General features: G+C 44.9%; 1 protein-coding gene across 1 annotated transcript in view; it reads right to left on the bottom strand.

Moving 5' to 3' along the window:
• The window catches only part of KIF5C (kinesin family member 5C), a 164,074-nt gene extending 157,663 nt beyond the window's left edge, over positions 1-6,411 (bottom strand). Inside the window, exon 1 of the mRNA XM_040229009.1 lies at positions 5,846-6,411. Within this exon, the coding sequence (XP_040084943.1) occupies positions 5,846-5,971 (126 nt within the window). The 5' untranslated portion in view covers positions 5,972-6,411. The remainder of the gene's footprint in view (positions 1-5,845) is intronic.
• Positions 6,412-16,716: the final 10,305 nt, after the last annotated feature.

The raw sequence follows: 16,716 nt of genomic DNA, 5'->3' as shown, positions 1-16,716 counted from the left end.
CAATGGTCCAAAAGATGTCTACACTAAACTTGTGAATATATGAAAGTTACAGGATGAAAGGAAATTTGCAAATTGAACTGATTGCTAATCAGATGACCTTATAATAGGGACATCATCCCATATTATCTGGCTGGGCTCACTGTAACCGGATGGGCCCTGAAAAGTGGAATAGGGAGGCAGAGGAGTCAGTGAGAAAGATATGCCATGGAAGAAGAGGCAGAAGAAATTTGAAGCATGAGAGGGAATCAACCCACCCTTGGCCCTTAAGGTGCAGGAAGGGGGCCATATGGCCAGGACCTGGGAGTGGTCTCTAGCGGCTAGGAACAGCCCCAGGCTGACAGCCAGCAAGGGATGGGACCTCAGTCCTACAACCACAAGGACCGAATTCTGCCAAAACCTGAATGAGCAAAGAAATGGATTTTCTTCCAGATCCTCCAGAAAAGAACATGGTCCTGTCAACACCTTGGTCCTGACCTTGCAAGAGCAGAGAAACCAGCTGACTTGATGGACTTCAGTCAACTGGAAAAAAAAAAAAAAGCACAATCTAAAAGTTGAGAATTATGTTTTATTTAAGGCATTTACTGAGGATTAGAGCAGGAGATGGCAGCCTGTCAGCTAGCTCTGAGGGACTGTTCTAAAGAGTAAGAAAGGAGCCAGGATATACAGGAGATTTTAAAGGGGGTTAAAGAAAAAAGAAAGGAAGTAGTGGAACATCAAAAGATTACTGCTAATCACAAAAAACAGACATCTCAAGTTAATGGTTTTAGTGCTTTTCTGTGTATGGGAAGATGAAAGAGTCTGGACTAATTGAAAACATTCCTTTGATATGCATCTTAACTATCTAGAACCAGTATCCTTTTCTCTCTGTCCTGAATTCCCCTCAGGATGCACCACCAACTGCAGGCGATATTCTTTGTCCACATGATGTATGGAAACTGTGTGATAATAAATTTGTATCATTTTAAGCCTTCAAATTTGTGATAATTTGTTAGAGCAGCAACAGAATACTAATACAGCATAGCTACACAATTCTATGTATTTTTCACATCCCCTTACAATAGAACTATAAACCAAAGAGAGTGATTTTACTCCATATAAATTTTAAAATATTCTTGCTTTTAAAAATCATGATTATGGACAAAAAGAAAAGTTCTAGCCATATTTCTTGACATCTTCAGCCCATAATCTCCACAACAGTAACTCAGGCTTGGAATTTGGTTTCTGTCCCCACCCCTGACTTCCCTGTCCATCCACTGACCAGAACTAATCTAACCTCCTAGAGCCTAAGGCCACTTTCCATGCCAAAGGCTAGCTCAGGGTTTGTGGCTAATATTTTGCTTTGGCTTTCAAACAAGTCAAAACTTACACTGCCTCAGGGGAGGCACCCTTGGTTAAAAAGACCTGCTTTCCCAGGAGTGCAGATAAGAGGAAAGCCCAAAACTGACATGTGAAAGTCCATTTCAAAGAAACCTACTGAGAACTCTCTCAAGACAGAGTTCCATCAATGTAGATACACCAAAACCAACAGGCAGAGCTCAAAGTAATGGATGACTCACCAGGATTTTTAGCAGTTAATGAAGAAGTATTCTGAGAAATGCTCTAAATTCAATATTTTTCTCTGAAAGAATTAATGTGGTGCCCCTCACCCCCACCCTCCACTTCTAGCTCATCACAAGTGTCATTAGCAGACCTAATTTTTAACAAGGTTGAATACAGTTCTTTACCAAGGCATTTAAGAGATAGCACATAGTACATCTCTTTAAAATTATTTTTAACTACTCCCCACAGCCTACAGTCGATGAAAAGTCCATAAAGTCATTAAAATACACCAAGGTAAAGATTTCTAGATTCAACAAGGAGATCAATAAATATTTATTAAGTGCCTTCTGTGGGTAACACCCTGAGAAGTACAAGAAGCAAAACATGAACGGGCCTTGGCTCTACACCTGCTTTACAATGTCATTAGACACAGGATCAAAATTAATAATAATCTAAGGGACTTCTCTGGTGGCATAGTGGATAAGGATCTGCCTGCCAACGCAGGGGACAAGTGTTCAATCCCTGGTCAGGGAAGGTTCCACATGCCTCAGAGCAACTAAGCCCATGCACCACAAGTACTGAGCTCCTGTGCTAGAGCTTGTACTCAACAAGAGAAGCTACCACTCTCCGCAACTACAGGAAACCCACACACAGCAACAAAGACCCAGCACAGCCGAAAATGAACAAAAATTTGTAAAATAAATAAGAATCTCTTAAAAATGAAAAAATGATAATCTAAGGCAAAAAATTATGAGATCACATACAAAATGAGTGCGGCAAGAGTTCACAGTGGAAGAAACTGTGGCTGGGGCAGTCAGGGAAAGAAAGGAGCAGGGGGGAAAAAAAGCAAGAATGATAGAGATAATCTCTTCAAGCTTTACCCCTGGTGGCTCAGGCAGTAAAACATCAGCCTGCAATGCAGGAGAGGTGGGTTTGAGCTCTGAGTCAGAAGATCCCCTGGAGAAGGGTATGGCAACCCATTCCAGTTCTCTTGCCTGGAGAATCCCATGGACAGAGGAGCCTGGCGGGCTACAACCCATGGTGTCTCAAAGAGTCAGACACGACTGAGTGACTAAGCACGCACTTCAAGATGACATTTCTTTAAAAAAGAGAAATCTAGGAACCCCACCTGCAAAATCTTCCTCTCAGCGTACATCTCCACAAGAAATGAACAAGACTTTAAAGGAAAAACAATCAGTCCAGTTTCAAAAACAAAAAAGAATTTCTGAGATTCTGAATTTGGACTCACAGTTACCTGTGCAGAAATTCATTCTTCATTCATCTCTGTTGGGCTCTGTGCTTCTTTGTTCCTCCCCACAATCTATGCCCCTGCAAGAAGGAGGGGAGAGCCCATCTAAGAGAGCCTCCACCCGCACCCGAGCCAGGTGGGCTGGTTCCAGCCGAACTGACCCGGGAGCCTTCTACTCAGTCGGCAGAGGCTGATACAGGCTGCGAGAACGGTGACTTCCTTTAGTTACACATTACTAAGTAGGAATGGGAAGGGTCCCAGCACGTGCCAACTCAAGTCCCAACACCCGGCAGCATCTGGCAGTCTTCTGTTCTGTACTAAACTCTCTGAAAGATGCATAAAAGAATGTTCATAGCCGCTCCATCTATATTAGCCTCGAAGTGGAAACTACCCAAACAGTTACTACCAACAGTTACTGGATAAATAAACTGTGGTATATTCATATAATAAGACACTACAGAACAATGAGGATGAACCAACTGCAGCCACACATCACAACGTGGACCAATTTGACAACCAAAATGTTGAACACAAGAACTCACACAAAGAGGTGAACATACTGTGTGGTTTTATGGAGGTAAAGCTTAAAAAAAAATAAAAAAACACTAAAAGTCAAAATAGCAGTTATTCTGAGGCAGAGGGAGTTAGTGACTGGGAGGGACTTCTGGGGTCCTGAAAATGTCTGGTTCCTAGCCTAAGAGGTGGTTATGGGAGTGTTTATATAAAAAAAGAAAAGCTATATACACTTATGAAAACACTTTTCTATATGAATGCTTTATTTCAAAGAAAAATTTATCTTAAAGAAAACTGAAAAGTGTTTTATTAAAGGATTATAGTAAGATAAAAAATTTTCAATTTACCCCAGATTTACAGTTGAAGAGCTACATGTGCTTTCACACCCACAACCATTTGTTTAATATAATTGAGTAGTGTCATAAAATTAAGGAAGGATAAGCATAAGATTGAGGATCTCTGCCTTGCACACAGATCAAAGGGATGATCGATTACTCCACTTCACTAGTTCTGGTATGTCACCCTTAGAAGACGGAGAAAGAGAAGAGCGTGGAAAGGAAGAAGGTGGAATAGGAGAGAGAGAAGGAGGAGAAAGAAAAGAAACAGCTTGAGCCTTTCTTTAAAACCTCTGAAAAAATAGGGTCACCAGAACATGTTCTAGGACTGAACAATTATTGGTTAAAAAACTGTTACCAGACAAGGGGCAGGGCTAGATGTCCCCAGTAACTCCCACTCTATCCAAACCACAAGCTGGCTCAGGAAACAGCAAATCAGCCTGCAGGGTGACCCCAGCTTAGATGTGTAACCCACAAGCTACTATCCGTCCCATGTCCTGGCCATAGATATGTCACTGTCCAATGTCAGCCATCAAGTATAGAATTTTCTTCCTCATCAGTGATTGTAGCATCCATCTTTCCTTCAATTTAGCACTAAGCAGACAGAAAACCCCTCCTTCCTGGCCTCACAGGCCAGCTCTCAGGATGAACGACCACCCCCATAGCATTTGGAGGTCACAGTTTTCTGATGACTGTGAAAATGAGGAGGAGAGGAGGTCTTCAAGAGGAGATGCCTTTCTAAGGAAGGTACACGATGAAGCCCTTTGGCAATGCCGGAGCCTTGCCTCTGGTCTCCCGTGGAGAAAGCCTGCCTTCCGCTTCGACCAGCACCTGGCTAGTCCCTGGGGCCCTTCACAGGTACTGCGGCACAACCTTGGCAAAGATGCTGGGACTGTTTGGGCAGGCAAATGTCTGCCTCTGGTGCTTAAGAAGGGTCGACCTGACTCCAGCAGAGACCCTAAGTAAATTGTCACCTGTCAATCACTTGACCTAAATACCCCAGCCACTGGGGGAAAATAGGAGGGAGGAGGTAGTCTGAGCATGCTCAGTAATCGGGATGACATCATTTAATCAATGCTGAGGCCGGGAAGGCTGCATCAGCAGCCTCGAGCAGGCTGCCAGGAACGTGTCAGCGGGGATCGGGAGGCTCCCATTTAACTCGGTCCCTCCCCACGCGACTCGCATACAAAGAGGGTACCGTCAGCTACACACGCTGGGGACAGAGGAGGGGGAAGGGTGGGGATGGGGGCAGGGAAAGCTGGCTTATTTCATTTGACATATTCCTTTAAGAACTAAAACCCAACGGTATTCCCTCCCCGCACCAGCAGCCGCGCTGCTGAAATGGAGCCAAGTCTGGGGAGGGGAAACTTGGGAAGGGAGATCAAAAGTGAGGGGGCCCCAGCCACACAAAGTAACTTGTTCTTTGGGTACAGAGGCTATTTGGCTCCGTTTGGGACCCCCGGTCCTACAGATGCGGGCGGGTGCACAGCCTCCTCACCGTCCAGCATGGAACACACCCGAGGGTCTGCGGACACCAGGTGGGGGTCGCCCCACCGGGGAAGAGTGAGACTCGAGGTCCACAAGTCAGGACAGCCTGTGTTGAGAGGAAGCAAGAGGAGACATACGAAGCCTCCGGGAGACGCCACCAGTGTTCCCCCAGCCCCCGCCTTCCGCGTGCACAGCAAGGTGAAACGCCGCGGGGAGCCAATTCGACAGGGTTGTGGGAGCTCGGTGCAGAAGCTAGGATTTTTCCAGTAGCTTTTTTGCTTCTTTTACCAAAACTGTGAGAAGAGGCAAAGTGCTCGATAAATCGAAACGATCCCTGGAATCATTTGTGGGTTACAGAGCTCATACTTTAAGGGGAGTCTGAGCTTGAGGGTAACGCGAACACACTACCCACGCGACGTGGCCAGGGCGGGGAACAATAGACCCACTCGGGCCCCCACCCCAATAACAATGGCGGCGCCGAACCCTTGCTCGCCCCCTACCCCCACCCCCGCCACCTGGGGCCGCCCCGGGGCCTCCAGTCGACCCTCAACTCGCCCAGAAGGGAACTGCAGGGTGGGGGATTCTCGTCAAGTCCACCCTAGAGGGCAGCCCCGAAAGGATGTCCAAAGGGGCTGCCCGAGCATCTCTCCCCGGCCTGGGGCATCGGGGCGCCGGGCTGGGGCGCGAAGCATCAGGGAGGCCAGACTTCCCAGCCACTTACCCCGATCACCACGGTCTCCTCGCCTTTAAATTTGGGAATGAATTTGTCCCCGCGGAGGATCTCTGCTTCGTTTAGTGGCCGGAACCGGCACATCACTTTGATGCTGCATTCGGCTGGATCCGCCATCTCGGCCGGCGGCAGGGAGGGGGCGCAAGGATGGGTCGGGGGCCGCGGTTCGGCACAACGAGGGAAAGTGGTTGAGAACCGCACCGCCCGCAACAAGGCCGCCTCCCTCAGCCTAGACGACGCTTCTCAGCAGGTCATCGCGAACTCGGCTGGCTGGGCAGCTCCGGCCGCTCCGACACCTTGTAGGTGGGCAGCCTATTAACCTTTGGCCCAGCCGGCTGCAGACCTGCCTTTCCTGGCCCTGCGCTGCGCCCCAGGCCCACCAGCCCACGACCACGCGGCGGGCGGACGAGGCGATGCGCAGGGAGCCAGCCTCTCCCTACTCAGACCTCCCGGGCTCCTGCGAGCTCAGCCATCCTGCATCAGCACCAGCGCGCTCGGTCGCCTCCCCGACCCGCCCCTTCGCCCCGCCCTGCCTCGGCACAGCCCTGGTCGGTTACGTCACTGCGGGGATCCGCCCCGCCCTCCCGCAGGCTCCGAGAGCGAAGCATCCTGGGACTTGTAGTCGCTGCACCTGCGGGTGAAAAGACTTGGATGCTTGGAGTTGGCTTTCGGGGATACGGGCGGTGCCTAGGGTGACGCTTCCGAGAACCTGCAGATCTTGGGTGGCTGCCCAAGTTAATAAAATGATGGATGTCACATCCAATATTCCCGGTTAAAATCTCTATAACTAACAAGGTCTATATTGTCTCCTTACATCTTTTCATGATCCCACAGGAAAGTCCCCTCTTAAGACCGTGTCCAACCAAACAGTAATGGAGCATTTTCTTTGTGCTCAACAGTTTTTAAGCGTTGTGAGGAAATTAGAAAGGAAATGAGATTTGCATGGATATTTGAAGCCAGTAATTCATGAAAAAGCTTGTTCATACATTTTTTGGGTCAGGAACTCCGTTAATATGTGATGAAAGTTAGGGACCTTTTCCATAACGGAAACAAAGACAAATAAACTCGTACACACCCACAGATTTTTTTCATGCTATTTCAGAGGGTCACTCTTGCTTGGAAAATCCAATGAATGGAGGAGCCTGGTACGCTGCAATCCATGGGGTCGCTAAGAGTTGGATACGACTGAGCTTCTTCACTTTCATGCATTGAAGAAGGAAATGGCAACCCACTCCAGTGTTCTTGCATGGAGAATTCCATGGACAGAGGAGCTTGGCAGGCTCCAGTTCATGGGCTCGCAAAGAGTCGGACACAACTAAGCAATTAACACACACATTGTATAGTTTACAGACCCTCTCCCTAACACCTGTTTATAATCCTGTAGAATGAACAGATATATTATCAAGTCCGAAGTTCTTTGCAAACTACATCCAGGTCCCATGATCAGATTTCTGTCTACTTATTAGCCTCATCTCTTACTGCTTCTTGTCTTGACATTTACACTCTGATAAACACCAAACTACTTGTGGCTTCTTCTATTTAAATTTACCTCTTGCTCTGCTTGCTTCTTGTACTTTGTTTAAGCATTTACTCTCCGGAAGTCAAGCATTCATGCCCATTAGTAAGTATGTACAGCAGGGCTCTTGCCATGGAAGGTGATAGAAATCCACCCAGAGCCCCTGAGTCTAAAGGAGAACTTGGGACTTCCCTGGTCCAGTGGTTAAGATTCAGTGCTTCCACTGCAGAGGGCATGCATTCCATCCCTGGGTCAGGAAGATCCCCTGGAGAAGGGCATGGCAACCCACTCTAATGTTCTTGCCTGGAGAATACCATGGACAGAGGAGCCTGGCGGGCTATGTCCTTGGGGTCAAAAAGAGTCAGAAAAGACTTAGCAACCAAACACACACAGACAATGTAGGCTTTAGATCACTATAGTGATAATCCTTTTGCAAATTATAAGTGTATCAAATTAACAGGCTCTATACCTTAAACTCGAGCTTCCCTGGTGGCTCAGTGGTAAAGAATCTGCCTACAGTGCAGGAGATCTGGGTTCAATTCCAGGGTTGGGAAGATCCCCTTGAGAAGGGAATGGCAACCCACTCCAGTAGTCTTGCCTGGAGAATTCCATGGACAGAGGAGCCTGGAGGACTACAGTCCACAGAGTGGCACAGAGTTGGACATGACTGAAGCGACTAAGCAACAGCAGCAGATACCTTAAACTTACACAACATTATAAGTCAATTATGTTGCAGTAAAGCTGGAGAAACAAACAAATTAGTAATAGATTTCCCCAGGGGAAGGAGTAAAAGGTGGGGGGAGGCATTGAGGTCACTGGTTAATTCCCTGACATCTGCCCCATGCATCCCTACTGAGAAGCTAGAACACACTGTGGACAAATGTCCCCAACTCTGGGCATGGCTTTGGTTAGTCTCATTAAAATCCCATACTCGGGGATGAAGCCAAGGAGATAGAGGAAAAGTTTGCCAAATTTTTGGAAAGACATTCTATTTCCTAAAATTTCTCTCCCTGTCTGGAAGATAACATTCCACATTCAATTGCTACTGAAACATTTTGTGACTGTGTGGAGAACAAAGCTTAGGATGAAGCCAAGCTCTGGATAACAGACCCAACAGACCAAAACTCCTGGGTCTTTGATTGTATGATCAAGCCACTGAGACTGAACAACCCAAAGCACACCCTTCTCTAGACTTCTTTCTTGAGCCAGTAAATTTCCCTGTTCAAGTCAGCTTTCTGTGACTCGCAGCAAAAGGGTATTATCTGATACCGGAAGATATGCAGGGAAGAGGTGAGCAAGGGACAGTCTGAAGGTCAGATTAATTTACATGCCCCGGACAGTGAAAAACCCCATGTGACCAGAGTGAAATTCATGAGCAGTTACATCAAGAGGCTAAGTGAAACAAGCCAGAGAAAGGAATACTGTATGGTCTCACTTATATGCGGAATCTAAGAAAAACAAACCAAACGTATAGATACCGAAACTAGATTGGTAGGTTGCCAAAGTGGGGGATGAAATGGGTGAAGGAAGTCAAAAGGTACAAACTTCTGGGACTTCCCTGGTGGTCCAGTGGCTAAGACTGCAAGCTCCCACTGCAGGGGGCTGGGGTTTGATCCCTGGTCAGGGAACTAGATCCCACTTGTGATAACTAAAGATCCCACATGACACAACTAAGACCCAGTACAGTCAAATAAGTAAATAAATGTATTTTTTTAAAGGTGCAAGCTTCTAGCTATAAGATAAATAAATTCTAGAAAAAAATTGATGGGTATACCAAAGAGGGAGGGAAAGGTGGGATGAATTGGGAGACTGGGATTGACCTATATATATACACTATTGATACTATGTATAAAATAGATTACTATGAGAACCTGCTGTTCAGCACAGGGAACTCTACTCAATGCTCTGTGCCTATGCACTGCGTGCGAACCGTGCTGCATGCCAACTCATTTCAGTTGTATCTGACTCAGCAACCCTACGGACCCTGGCCCACCAAGCTCCTCTGCCAATGAGATTTTCCAGGCAAGAATACTGAAGTGGGTTGCCATTTCCTCCTCCAGGGAATCTTCTCAATCCAAGGATCAAACCTGTGTTTCTTATGTCTCCTGTACTGGGAGGCAAGTTCTTTACCACTCAGTCAGTCAGTCAGTTCAGCCGCTCAGTCGTGTCCGACTCTTTGTGACCCCATGAACCGCAGCACGCCAGGCCTCCCTGTCCATCACCAACTCCTGGAGTTCATTCAGACTCGCGTTCATCAAGTCAGTGATGCCATCCAGCCATCTCATCCTCCGTCATCTCCTTCTCCTCCTGCCCCCAATCCCTCCCAGCATCAGAGTCTTTTCCAACGAGTCAACTCTTCGTATGAGGTGGCCAAAGTACTGGAGTTTCAGCTTTAGCATCATTCCTTCCAAAGAAATCCCAGGGCTGATCTCCTTCAGAATGGATTGGTTGGATCTTTACCACTAGCAGTGACCTAAGTCAGAAGGGTATCTAAAAAACAGGGGATATATGTTTATGAATACCTGATTCACTTTGCTGTGGAGCAGAAACTAATACAACATTGTAAAGCAACTATACTCCAATTAAAAAAATGTTTTTAAGATAAATGAGTCCTAGAGATATAATGTACAGCATGGTGACTATAGTTAACAATACTGCATTGCATAGTTGAAGGTTGCTAAGAGTAAATCTTAAAATTCTCATCATGAAAAAAATTTCTAACTATGTATAGAGATGGATGTTAAATAAACTTATGGTTTCACAATAGATACATATATGAATATAATGCTATATGTCAATTATATCTCAATTTTAAAAACTATTTTAACAGTGAAGGAAAAAGAAACTGATTTTTAGAAAAACTTCTTGAACCACTCTAGCCCACAGAAGTCTCTGCTCTCTCAGGCTGTCAGTCCCTTTGATTTTGTACCTGAGCTCTACTATCTTGCAGTGATAATCCTACTGTGGTCTGGTTCTGTCCTCTAGTTCCTTTGTCTACATAGTAATTTTCTTTCTGCTAAAGATGTCTTGCTCCCTTATGTATGTTGTGGAGATCATGCAGTATTTATGTGCTTTATAAAAACATTTTCTGGATCATCAGTCCATGCCCAACCTGATCACAATAATGGCAAGGACAAATGAATGAATACATGAACCTGGAAATAATGATCTTGCCTTGTAGGTGGAGCCTTGGGCTTAGGACCTACATTTTTTAAAGAGAATTTTGAAGCTCATTTTCTCTTTTCTTTCTTTTATGCATTTATTTTGGCCAGGCCCCACAACATGTGGGATCTGTTACCCAACCAGAGATTGAACCCAAGTCCCCTGCACTGAACACACAGAGTCCTACCTACCACTGGACTACCAGGTAAGCTCTTGGACCTGCATTTTTCATTCATTCTGCTGCTAACAAGTTCTGTGACTTTGGGAAAGATATTCAGCTTCACTGAATGATTTTTTATACCATCTGTTGAAGTGGTGCTGAAAATATCATCTCTTCTGGATAAGTGAGAATTGAAAGAGAAGTATGTGCCCAAATGCTTGGAAATAAAGTCCAGGAGAAGTTGTGAAGAGATTGGGAGAATCACTGCTTCTAAGAAAACATGAGAAGAAGAAAGAAAAGTATGTATTAATACAAAGGGAATTATTCCAAGGCCCAGCATAAGAATAGGCTCAAAATGGCAACTCAATAAATGTCTTTCATGCATTCATGCATTATTTACTCATTTATTCAACAAATGTGAATTTCCCATTGCAGCAATGAATCCCTAGAGGGTCCTAGTAAAGGCATCATCTGCTTCAGAGCTGGGTCAAGTCCTGCTGTCCTGAATTTTGCTCATGGTTATGTGAAGAGGTATGGGGACTTCCCTGGTGGTCCAGTAGCTAAGAGTCTGCCTTCCCAATGCTGGGGGCCCAGGTTCGGTCACTAGTCGGGGAACTAGATCCCACATGCCACAACTAAGAGTTCACATGCTGCAATTTGAAGACTGAAGATTAGAGTGCCACAACTAAGACCCGGTGCAGCCAAAAAAATAGTTAAGAGGTGCAATAAGCTTTCAGGACAGCACCTACTTCACTGCTATACTTCCTGGCCCAGCAAAGCCTTCTTGAAGCTGGAATGTAAAGGCCCTTTGAGGGCAGTTAATGAACTGAGGAATTAAGGGTAAAGGCACAAGGAAAGGGCCTCAAACAGATTCCAAGTTCCCCAGCCACTATTTCTTCCAACACCTCCACCAGTAACACCTGCTTGACCCTAAAACTTCAGTGTTGAGATGAGACAGAAAATAAATAAGGAATTATCTGAATAATTTGGGAAAAAGTGAACAGTCTCCCTTTGAGTGACTTTAGCCTGATAGAAATCAAGGCATGTGAATCCCTCCCCATCCCCCTTGTCTCTGGAGTGATCAGAGTCATTTTCTGAACACTATACTTCTCTATTCAGCTCAGTCCTAGATAACAGTTTCTATCCCAGTCTCCACTGCCAGTGAGAAGTGCAAATTGAAGCAATTATCTGGATTGTTCAAGGAAAAAAAAAGCCTCAGAAATCCTTCTGCCTGAGTGATCTAGGTAATTGCTTCAATTTTCACATCAGCTCCCCATCTTAGGCAGTCACTGGGATTGTCATTTAACTTAAACCCTGGGGTCTGCAGGTTCTGATGTGGGTTTAATCATTTCTGATGGCCTGGGCCCAGCTCCATTCCTGTAAGTACAAAAAATATCTGGCCCCAGTGAAGATTAAAAACCAAATGAACAGGTGGAGATGTTTTTTGGTGTTTAAAATCCCTTTAAAACTTGCAAAAAAAATAAGTTCTTTCCACGGAATGGAAAATCAGGATATCTTTTAAACTATAGCACCTCAAGATGTCCAGATAACCCAGCTCTGCGGAGAAGAAGCAAAGACTCACTTCCTTTCATCATGACATTAGCTGATCTGAAAGAGAAAGCATGTTTTCTTGCCTGTTTCCTTGTAGAGGAGAGATTTATTTTACTAGATCAAACCTTTACTATTAATTCCTGCAGAAAAAGAAAGAAAGAAAGAAAAAATCCAGGGCACTGGATGAATAAGATGGATAACTATTGACTCTAAAGAGGGAGAGGAGAGAGAAAAGCCAAACTCTTTTATGTCCTAGGGGTGGAGATGGGGACCCACCTGTGCAGGACACTGGCTACCAGGCACCAGGCCTAGTTAGGAGTCAGGATGCAGGAGGTGAGGGGCATGGGTGCCCCTGCCCTTCTCCGGGCTGGCAGCACAATCCTAGTGTGACCTGAATGTCAGCGATTTCCTCATTTTTTAACAACTGTATCTAACTTCATTCAGTCCCTACTTGGAGACAGAGTTCAACATTGCTAGTTCCTCTAAAAATCCACGTTCAGGAAAGCATTAGAAATAATTTGATTTTACTGAAAATGTAACAGGAATCACAGATTAGGGATTTCTATTGCACACTCCACAGAGAACTATTTAAAAATCAGACTCGTGTCTCCAAAGTTCCATCTCCATCGTGCACCAGGGAGGGTCTCTTTTCATCCCAGCACCCATGCGACTCCTCTCTCCCGGTCCCAACTTTTCCTGCATCGTTCTTCCCTGATGGAGAGCTAGTCCGTGGTGTCCCAGCTCCATTCCAGCCTTGCAGCCTCTAACTCATCGGTGTGCTCAGCAAATACATGGGGCTTCTCTAGTCAGCAGCCCCATCCTCCTCAGACACCATCAGAAAGAGGAATAAATATAAACACATCTCCTATCACCAACAATGGAGAAACATAGAAGCATCCACAGCAAATCAACTCATTGTAAATATGTTAAAGACCAAGAATTCCAAGATGGATGTGGTTCCCTATGGAGGTTCTCCTTTACTTTTTGAAACAGTAAGTGAGATAGTTTTCTTCAACAGAGGTCGGAGAAAGTACCCAAAGATGAGAAGCCTTTTCTTCAACACTGGTATTAGTTACCTACTGCTGCATAACAAATTACCCCAACAGCTAGCGGCTCAAAACGACATTCACAGTGAGTCAGGAATTGGGCATCCCTTAGCTGAGTGCTGTGGCCCAGGTTTCATCTTTCATGCAGCCATGGCGGCAACCATCTCTAGGCTCAAACTGGGGAAAGATCCATTCCCTGCTCATTCTTGTGGTTTGGGGCAGGATTCCATTCCTCTCTGGTTGTTGGCCAGAGGCTACCCTTTGTTCTTTGTCCAGTGAGCCTCTCAAGAGCTGTAGATATCATTAGAGCAAGTGAGAGAGAAAACAAGACCAAAACCACAGTCTTTCATAGCTTAATCTCATCCAACCATGTTTCCATACTTCCCTGATTAGACGTAAATCACTAGGTCTAGTGCACTTCCATTGGCGTGGAAATAGGGCAGAGAGTAGACCTAAGAAGTACAACTTTGGAAACAGACCTTTCACTCAAAGAGCTTCAATCTAATCGGGAGACAAGATATACAGAGATTAAAAGAGAAACAGCCATTCTAAACAACAGAAAACTTAAGCCGGCTCCTATCAAAGGAATAAATATACAAAACTTCATAAAAATATAAAATCCTGTATATCAAAAATCATACACAGGGACTTTCCTGGTGGTCCAGTGGTTAAGAATCCACCTGCCAATACAGGGTACACAGGCTCAATCCTTAGTCAGGGAACTAGATCCCACCTGCCTTGGGGCAACTGCACCACAACTACTGAGCCTGCACTCTAGGGTCCATGCCCTGCAACAAGAGAGGCCGCTGCAATGACAAGTCCACGCACCGCAACCGAAGTACACACAGGACAATGAAGACCCAGTACAGCCAAAAATAAATAAACAAACAAACAAGTAAATAATCAGCTAAGGAAGGCATTGCAACATATATGACAAAGAGTCGATATCATTAATAAAGGATGCTTACTAATCAATATGACAGTTGTAATGTACAACAGAAAAAAAAATAGCCAGAGCATAAACACTCAGTAAACAAAAGAATTAAATGCATGAAAAACTATTCAGCCATATTACTAACCAAAGGAATGCCTATTAAATCGGCAAAGATTATGAAGAGTAACAACACCCAATGCTGTAACGCAAAGAAGGCAACTTTCTCTTACCCTACTGATAGGAGGGGAGATATGTACAATTCTTCTGGGAGGGCAACATAAATCAAACCCTGAAATGCGTACAGATGCAGACTTCCTACTAAAAGTGACAGAAATACCAGGCAAGCAAGCATTTGTACCTTCTGGGAACAAGAAGTGCAAACTTGAAAGGAGACATCTGAGAATTAAAATTGGAAAAGTGCATTTATGCCAAATTAGAGAGCCTTGGGCCACACGTGGTGATGTCTGGGTGGCATTCAGCTGACAGTGGGAAATCACTGGAGGTTTTTAAGGAGAGGAGTGACCAGGTGAGAAAAGAGTTCTAAGTCCAGTTAGCAACACGAATGAGATACAAATCCAGGGAAAAACTGGAGAGACTCATCACTCTCTCATCCCATGGATCCACTTTGGCTTCACTGTACAGCAGAGCCAAAGAGATAGCCCTTCCTACTGAATGGGGATCAGATGGATAGCTTCAGCCTTTTGGTCTCACTCACAGTGGCCTGAAACAACAACTGTGCATTATTTCTTGCCAATCCATGACTCACTGCACATTTCTGCTGACCTGGCTGGACTCTCTCACATTTCAGGGGATCAGCTGGCTGTCAATTAGTCTAAGATGGTCCAGTCTCCTCTCCACGTCTTTCCACCACCCCAGGAAACAAGCCTAGGCACATTCTCACAGTGAGGAAGAGTGAGCAAGCCCAACTATGTAAAAGATTAGGTACAAATGTGCATGTAATTTTCAAGCCTCTACTAGCCTCATACTTGCTAACACTGGCCAAGACAGAGTGAGAGAGAACTGCAAAATCCCAGTGCAAGGATGTAAATATGAATTGAATTGTGTCCCCCTCAAATTCATATGTTGAAATCCTAACGTGACCATCTCTGGAGATGGGGTCTTTGGAAAGGTAACTAAGGTTAAATGAGGTCATAAGAGTAAGGTCTTAATCTGATAGACTGTGGCCTTAGAAGAAGAGGAAGATGAAATTGTAAATGGAATTGTTTCTTGAATTTCTCTTTCTGATCTTTCATTGTTAATATATAGAAATGCAATAGATTTCTGTGTATTAATTTTGTAACCTGCAACTTTACCAAATTCATTCATGAGTTCTACCAGCAACCTAAATGTCCATAGACACAGGAACAGATAAAGAAGATATAGTACACATGTACAACAGAATATTACTCAGCCATGAAAAAGAATGAAATAATGCCATTTGCAGCAACATGGATGGACCTAGAGACTGTCCATCCTCTGACCTCTGACCTTCAGACAGAGAGGAAGAAATATTGTATGACATCCCTTATATGTGGAATCTAAAAAGAAATTATTCAAATGAACTTATTTACAAAGCAGGAAGAGACTCACAGACTTGGAAAACAAACTTATAATTGTTGGAAGAGGGGATGGGAGGAAGAGACAGTTAGGGAGTTTGGAATGGACATGTAGACACTTCAGTTCAGTTCACTTCAGTTCAGTCGCTCATTCGTGTCCGACTCTTTGCGACCCCATGAATCACAGCACGCCAGGCCTCCCTGTCCATCACCAACTCCTGGAGTTCACTCAGACTCACGTCCATCGAGTCCGTGATGCCATCCAGCCATCTCATCCTGGGTCGTCCCCTTCTCCTCCCGCCCCCAATCTCTCCCAGCATAAGAGTCTTTTCCAATGAGTCAACTCTTCGCATGAGGTGGCCAAAGTACTGGAGCTTCAGCTTCAGCATCATTCCTTCCAAAGAAATCCCAGGGTTGATCTCCTTCAGAATGGACTGGTTGGATCTCCTTGCAGTCCAAGGGACCCTCAAGAATCTTCTCCAACACCACAGTTCAAATGCATCAATTCTTCAGTGCTCAGCCTTCTTCACAGTCCAACTCTCACATCCATACATGACCACAGGAAAAACCATAGCCTTGACTAAGAGGACCTTAGTCGGCAAAGTAATGTCTCTGCTTTTGAATATACTATCTAGGTTGGTCATAATTTTCCTTCCAAGGAGTAAGCGTCTTTTAATTTCATGGCTGCAATCACCATCTGCAGTGATTTTGGAGCCCAAAAAAATAAAGTCTGACACTGTTTCCACTGTTTCCCCATCTATTTCCCATGAAGTGATGGGACTGGATGCCATGATCTTCGTTTTCTAAATGTTGAGCTTTAAGCCAACTTTTTCACTCTCCTCTTTCACTTTCATCAAGAGGCTTTTTAGGTCCTCTTCACTTTCTGCCAAAAGGGTGGTGTCATCTGCATATCTGAGGTTATTGATATTTCTCCTGG

The sequence above is a fragment of the Oryx dammah genome, unplaced genomic scaffold (genome assembly GCF_014754425.2).
Source record: "Oryx dammah isolate SB20612 unplaced genomic scaffold, SCBI_Odam_1.1 HiC_scaffold_27, whole genome shotgun sequence".
Lineage (NCBI taxonomy): Eukaryota > Metazoa > Chordata > Mammalia > Artiodactyla > Bovidae > Oryx > Oryx dammah.
Note: the sequence above shows the minus strand (reverse complement) of the source record. Positions and strands in the feature narration are given on the sequence as shown.